This window comes from Humulus lupulus, chromosome 8 (assembly GCF_963169125.1).
Source record: "Humulus lupulus chromosome 8, drHumLupu1.1, whole genome shotgun sequence".
Classification (NCBI taxonomy): Eukaryota; Viridiplantae; Streptophyta; class Magnoliopsida; order Rosales; family Cannabaceae; genus Humulus; species Humulus lupulus.
This window is the reverse complement of record NC_084800.1, coordinates 77816936-77823968: the sequence shown is the minus strand read 5'-3', so window position 1 is coordinate 77823968 and position 7033 is coordinate 77816936. Positions and strand designations below refer to the sequence as shown.

The window sequence follows — 7033 nt, the reverse complement described above, 5'->3', positions numbered from 1 at the left end:
TACTAGACCAAGTATGTAATCTATTTTGGATTTTTTTAAGAATTAAACCACAATCCTTAGCCTTCCATTTAGTTGGTGTTAGACACAATCCCAGATATTTAAAGGGAAGGATCCCTCCTCAATATTCAAGCTATCCATGATTTTTTTCCTTTCATCCAAATGAACACCACCAAAGTAGATGTGAGACTTAGATAAGTTCACTGCAAGACTAGAAACCTGACTGAATTTTCGAAAACCATAATACAGAATCTGAATTGAAATATAGGAACCCTTACAAAAGAGAATGAGATATTATGGGCCAACGATCTTTGCTTAATGAAAGCACCCTGATTCTGATGAGTAAGAAAAGGAAGAAGAGTAGACAATCTCACACACATCAACTTCGAAATACACTTGTATAAGGTGTTACAACAAACTATTGGTCTATAATCTATTGTTGTGGAAGGAGTATCTTTTTTAGGGATAAGGGTAATAATTGATCTGTTAAGGGAATTAGGTAAGCAGCCAGAATAAAGAAAATGCAGCACAGCAGTGGCTATCTCATCCCCCAAATCTTTCCACATATACTTGAAAAACCCCGAACCAAACCCCTCAGGACCAAGACTTTTAACAGCATGAATACTAAACATGGCCATTTTTACATCCTTCTTCGAAAAAGGCCTAATCAAACTAAGTTGCTGGTGTAAACTCAAAATGTTGCCAACCTTAAAACAATCCAGCTGAATTTTAGAAGTAGCAGAGCTAGGACTGCCTAGAAAACCTTTAAAATGGTTAATAAAATGCTTAAGCACATCATCATAACAATCAACAGTCTTGCCATGTTCATCCAAATAAGCAGTGATTCTATTAAAAGCTGACCTCTGTTTTAAAGTAGCATAAAAGTAAGATGTATTGTCATCTCCAAATCGCAACCAAGTAAGTTTGCTCGTTTGCCTAAGAAAATTGTCATGCATCTTTGAATAGTGTTTAAACTCTGAACATGCTACTTGTTCTGCTTGCTGTAACTCTATAGATTGAGGTTGCTGTTGCAGCAAATATTGTGGTTGTTGAAATTTTTTCTTGGCTTCTAAATATCTATCTGTGACATCTCCAACTTTCCTCTTATTAAACTAAATCAACACTGACTTCAATCTGTTTAGTTTCTGAATAATTCCCAGCAGATCAGATCAGAACCCCTTAATACAGCAACTTTTAAGAACAATCTCTCTGAATTCCTCATGTTTTGTCCTCTGTCATTGGTAAATTTTATGATAGGCGAATGGTGTATTTATTTTTATGAGTTTGTAAATCTTAAGTCGTGTTTAACTAATAAATTTCCGTTTTTTATTTGAAAGGTTAGTTTGGACTGATTAAAATAATTAAAAAATGGCTGAAGCAAAGAAGTTAGATTATAAATGCTCACCTCGTAGGGTATTTTCTGTTATTTCCAAACTCAATGGGGATCAAAAGGAGGTAGTGAAACAAATGGGATTTGGGGAACTTTTGGGGATGGAAGATTGTGTCGTAAGAAGGAATCTAGTGACATGGTTGTTTTCTCGGTTCAACACCCAGGACGGGTCTTTGGAGGTTCATGGGAAATAATTTAAATTGAACAGTCAAATATTTGGTGCTATGATTGGTGTTAAGGATGGTGTTGAAAATTTATTTCATGGTAGCAAGAAGAAGCATTCGAAAAAGAAGGTTGAAAGCACTGCTGTGCAAGTTCTAGAGGAGAAATTGATAACAGGTCAATCGGCGGACATGTCCTTCGTTCGAGACTTCTTGCTCTTTATTGTCTCTGTATTCTTGATGCCTAATACGTCTGTAAATGTTGCTCGCGAAGTGGAGGATCCTATAAAGGCCATAAATGACATTGCAGCGGTTTGTCGTGTTAACTGGGCATCACTGTCGTACAATTATCTATGGAAGGCCCTTCGACGGCATCAGAAAAACAACGGCATGTTTGTCGGAGGATGCATATATTTTTTACAGGTACATGTTCTTTACACTTAGCAATTGTAATTGTTTTATGAGACACCATCGTATAACAATTTATGTTTGTGCATGTTGTAGTTATTTTACTGTCATCACGTTGTTTGGAAGGAAGGATATGTTGATAGATCCCTCTGCCCTTTAAATGTGTGGTCTGACGATGATTTCAAGGCTATACTGGATTGGGTACAGGAGCATGGGGGGTTTGAATCAAATAAAGTAAGTATATGATTATGTAAATAATTATTTCTTGTTTTCGAAATATTTTGTTTGGTTGAATTAATAAAATTTTCCCATGTTTTTCAGATTCCAATGATAGAGTTGCAGGACGGTGCTGCAACATCGAAGATGCCTGCCACGCTCGCCTCTTTGTGTGATAAGGTTGAATCGATTGAGAACAAAATGATTGAAAAGGAAATAGAAATGGTAAAATTTCATGAGGATTTGAAGTTGCAAATGGCCAAGGAATTCAAACAATTACGTAGGAGTTTGAGTGGCGGAATCAGTTCAAGGGTGCGTGGTGGTGGTGTTCCCAAGTATAGTAAGGGAGAGGAGCCTCGGGATTCAGCCATATTAATTAATGACCTTATCCTAGCAAACATGCAAATGGATGAGAATAGGATATTGGAGAAGCTTTCGATTAGGAATGACCCAATGTTGTTGGAGTGTGGTATAGGATTTCAGAATGAACCTTCTTATGGAAACTACTCATCGTCCTTCAACGAAAGCAACCTGGGGGAAGTGAAGCATGACTTCATTAATTTTGAATTAACATTTTCACCACGGAAGGAGTTGTTCAATGAGGTCCCAGCAAACACTGACCCAAATGCTTTTTCCTGTGAACCATCTAATTCAGAGAATGGGAAGACCATGGTTGAAATGGACAAAGATTTCAACGAATCTCTTGCTAAAGTTAGACCTCCTGAGAAAGAAAAGAAGGAGGTGGAGAAAGGGAAGGAGAAGGATATTGTGGATGAAGTCACGACTCATGAACCTAGTATCCCGGGGATTACGGTTGATCATGTTGTACATGAAATAGAGGAAGATGATAATGAGAAGATCGATCCTCCCACTCTAAGGAGAGAGAAGGAGCTCTGCAAATTGGACAACTTGTTTCAGAATATGATTCACACATACAATGAAAGCAATTACTACCAAATTGGAGCATTCAAATTGCGGAGGCCCTTGCCCCTGGCGAGTTTCAAAATCGCACTTTTCATTTTTTACTTCAGTTTGTCTTTGACGTATGTGATAGTTTCCCATCTTAAATCAACCATTTTTTATGTCTGACAGAATTTCTACATTGAAAATATTGATGTTGTTAGGTTTACTTTTTTTACATTTTTCAACCCCGTAATTTTCAGTGAGGTGTTGGTAGTAAATCCAATGGCAAAGTTGGAACGTTGGTACTTTAGGAGCCTTAGGCCTGAAGCTCATGTGGACATGAAGGTAAGTACCCAGTTTGTACATAGTTCACTTTTATTAGGATGCCCAAAGTATCTTATGAAGGGTTACGCCTTACATTTGTTGGATAAGGTGGGTTTGGTGTTGATCCCAAAAGAGGGTGTTTTAATAATTAAACTCGCAAGTGCACAAATCGTTTCGGAATATAATGTTCATGTAAGTACGAGGTCGAACCCATGGGAGTTGACTAACATCAAAAGAAACTATTTCAAACAAAGCAAGAATATTCTAACCTAGTTCCAAATATTTGATGAGATTTTGTTTTAGAAAAATAAAAGACAAGTAATAAAAATATTAATGATAAAAATGGTTTTCAAATGAGATATGTAAAATAAGATTATTAAGATTTTAGAATCCACAAAATGCAAGTTCAATAGTATTTATAAGTATATTGATTCCCAAGTTTTGATATAGTTGAAATAAATCACACTATATATTTTTTCAAAATATATTTTCTATTCAAGCACAAGTTACTCTTTCAAAAATGTAGGATTTTTCTTCACTTATATAAGATATAATTTCTAAGCATTAGTTGTGTTACAATCTAATGAAACTACAAAAAATCAAAGAGATTATGTTTAGGCAAAATATGATACTTATGCTCTAAGAATTAGATGTGAACAATTTAATGAAAAACATTTAATCAAAGAATATCATATTTTTGCATAATGAAGAACTAAGTGTAATATGCTTTAACAATCAATAATAGATGAAAAATGCATATCTTTGATAGAAAAATCCATAAACAATGTTGTACAAATGGGAAATCAACATACAACAAAAAAAATATTATCTAGTTACATTTTGCTTCATCATCATCTTAATAACCTTTGAAAAAGATTAGAAGCTCATAACTAGATAAAAATTACAAAATAACATACTTGACATGCTCTTCAAAAGATGAAAATGGTAGAGAGAAAATAGTGAAAAGAAGAGAGAAATATGGAGTGTAGAAGAGGTTGAAAAGATGAAGAAGAAGAGCTCCCCAAATGGTCTTACAAGACTCTATTTATAGGCAAAATGTGGAGATTAAATTAATCAAATTAAAATAAATAAATTGATTAATTTAATTGTGTTGGGAAGTGGTAGGATAAATAGAGTAAGTGTAAGAGTATTGGAAAAAATGAAATGTTTGGTTGGGTAAAATATTAGTGAAAAGCTAGGGTAAAAAAAATAAATTAGGAATGTTTATTTAGGTAAGAAAAATAAGGAAAAGTGAATTGATATTTGAGTGAAAAATATTGGGAATGAAAAATGTGACTTTTTGGCTTTTTGGTGGTTGAATGTTGTGTTGATGGCATGAGCTTGGGTGACTTTTGGGCCCAAATGAGGTGAAAGGCTAGCTGGAGATTGCTTTGGAAAGCAGTAGGCGTGGGCAATTTGATGGCTGAAGCAAGCTTTGAGGCCCACGGTGGGCAGGCTGGTGCATGTTGAGGCATTGAAGGCTTGCTGAAGAGAAGAGTGGCGTTGGGCCTGAGGAGGGATTCGGCCCAAATGGAGCAACTGCTGGCTTGGAGATGCAGCTGGAGAAGAAGTGCACGGGTGGGACTTCGGCTTGAAGAGTGCTTCGGTGGTGCCAGCTGGCGAGTGGGCTTGGGCCCAGGAGAGTGGCAAAGTGATGAAGGCTGGTGTGATGCGTGGCTGATCAGGCGTGAAGAGGCGTTGGTGTATATGTGATGGCTGGGTGCTGGTGGAGTTGGGAGGCAACCGGGCCTTGGTGTTGGGCCTGCTGGATTGGGCCGAAGAAGGCAAGGCAGCTGGGCTTGAAGGGGATGCTTTTGGGCCTTTGAAAAATGCTACTTTCCTTGCTTTCCCTTTACAGAAATGCCATTTTTTTCACCATTCTTCTTGTTATTCAAGAGCAAATAACATGCAAAAATTCCCTATAAAACAAACATAAATTAAATTAAAACTAAATATTTTCAATAATGAAATATACAATAAAAGTTCAATGAAAATATTAATTAAAATTTAATTTACTTAAATATTTAAGCTCAAAATTGCATCTTTTTACACCTAACTTAACAATATTATTTTTAAATAATTAAACTATAAAATTTTACAATAATATAACAATACAAATATACAAAAATCTATAAAATTAAAATAAACCTAATAAATTCAAAATTACTTAAAAACTTAATAAATCAATTAAAAACTCAAGAATTAAGCAACAATTAGCACATAAAAAGTGGTAAAATAACTCTATTTTGTAGAGTTATCATTTGGATAAATGGCTTTATACTTAATTATGTTTTGCAGATTATTGATGCTTTTGCTCATGTACTACGATTTACACATAAAGAGAAGTGTGACAAAATGGAGGATATGAGAACTCTAATTTTTCCCACCTTTCATCCCAATTTGGTAAGTTGTAACGTATGTTTGATTGCCTCAGTTGAACATTGATAACGTAGTTAGTAGTTGCTCATTTTCTATTAATCTAATAATAGGAAAGTGGTCATGGTCGGAACTTTTGGGAGACGGGGGATTTTGGTTTTCTTGGTGTACCTGTCAATGTTACTTTGGTTCTAAATAATGCCGAAAAGGTATTCCAAGCCTTCCTTATGCAAGTTATTTATTTTCTTTGAATAATTCACTTATCTAATCATCTGTTTTTGGGTATGAGTTAACTTAGATCCTAGTGCCTATGAAGGACATCGAATACAATCACTGGATACTGGCTGTATTGGACATTAAGAGTTCCTCTGCATCGTATTGGGACTCCATGTCCACTGCACGCACAAAAAGGCACAGGATACATATGCTTAGCACACTGGTATGCGTGTCTTGTCAATTTAATATTATTGATGTTAAATAATGGATAAAGTATATGTACTATTTAATTCTTATTACAGTTGAAGAAACTTGATAAGTTGTTGTTGAGGACGATGGATGATGTGCATTCTGGCCGACCTGTTTTTGAAGTTTTCAATATAGTGCCTGCAGGAAAACTCCCGCAACAGGACAATGGACATGATTGTGGTATTTTTGTCATGAGGTTTATGGAGTACATTGCATCCGGACAATCTCCTCCCTCGACCTATGTAGGTGTCTTGACCTTATATTTTAATTTTTGGTTAACAACCTATGCACTGTGTTTAGAATACCGCGTTACTTTCTTAAATGTATGCTTGCCTGCTTCTACTTTGCAGATAGTCGACCATAATGAGAGATTTTGATTTGCAATTGATATTGTCTTATCGGAATCCAATGGCCTATTTTGGGATGTGATGCATGATGCAACCGCTTATTATGGAGTTTGTTCAAGCAAAGGTGGTGAATCATCTACCTTAAAAGAAGGTAAGTGTCTTCCCCCAAGACGTGATGCTTCGCCTCCAACGCTTTCAACAAAAAAGTCTAGACAGCAACATTGGTCGAAGCGCGCAATGAGAAAAAAGAGGAAGTCAATGAACTAAACTTGTATTTACATATTTTGTCTTCATACTACCATGCCATGTTTAGACCAATTAGCTATTACACTATTAATTTCTTTGTGACTATACAATAGTTGGGCATGCATGCTTCTCACATTAATGTGTGTTATGTGGTTTATTTTTTGATTATTCACTCTTAAATAGGAAGGCATTATTGGGAC

The 7033-nt window shown here is 35.6% G+C and overlaps 1 protein-coding gene across 1 annotated transcript; it reads left to right on the top strand.

Annotated features, from left to right (window-relative positions):
* Nucleotides 1-1611: 1611 nt before the first annotated feature.
* LOC133795669 (uncharacterized) lies at nucleotides 1612-6163 on the top strand. The gene is made up of 6 exons (XM_062233124.1): nucleotides 1612-1971; nucleotides 2053-2190; nucleotides 2278-3215; nucleotides 3336-3420; nucleotides 5698-5802; nucleotides 5889-6163. The coding sequence occupies exons 1-6, from the start codon at nucleotides 1612-1614 to the stop codon at nucleotides 6024-6026; spliced, it is 1764 nt and encodes a 587-aa protein (XP_062089108.1). The 3' UTR covers nucleotides 6027-6163.
* The last annotated feature ends 870 nt before the right edge of the window (nucleotides 6164-7033 follow it).

Excerpts from the sequence above, each read along its gene's own strand:
- LOC133795669 (XM_062233124.1), top strand. The coding sequence starts at position 1,612 with ATGATTGGTGTTAAGGATGGTGTTGAAAATTTATTTCATGGTAGCAAG. Across the intron at positions 1,972-2,052 it reads GATGCATATATTTTTTACAG|TTATTTTACTGTCATCACGT; the intron begins GTACATGTTCTT and ends TGCATGTTGTAG. Across the intron at positions 5,803-5,888 it reads CCACCTTTCATCCCAATTTG|GAAAGTGGTCATGGTCGGAA; the intron begins GTAAGTTGTAAC and ends ATCTAATAATAG.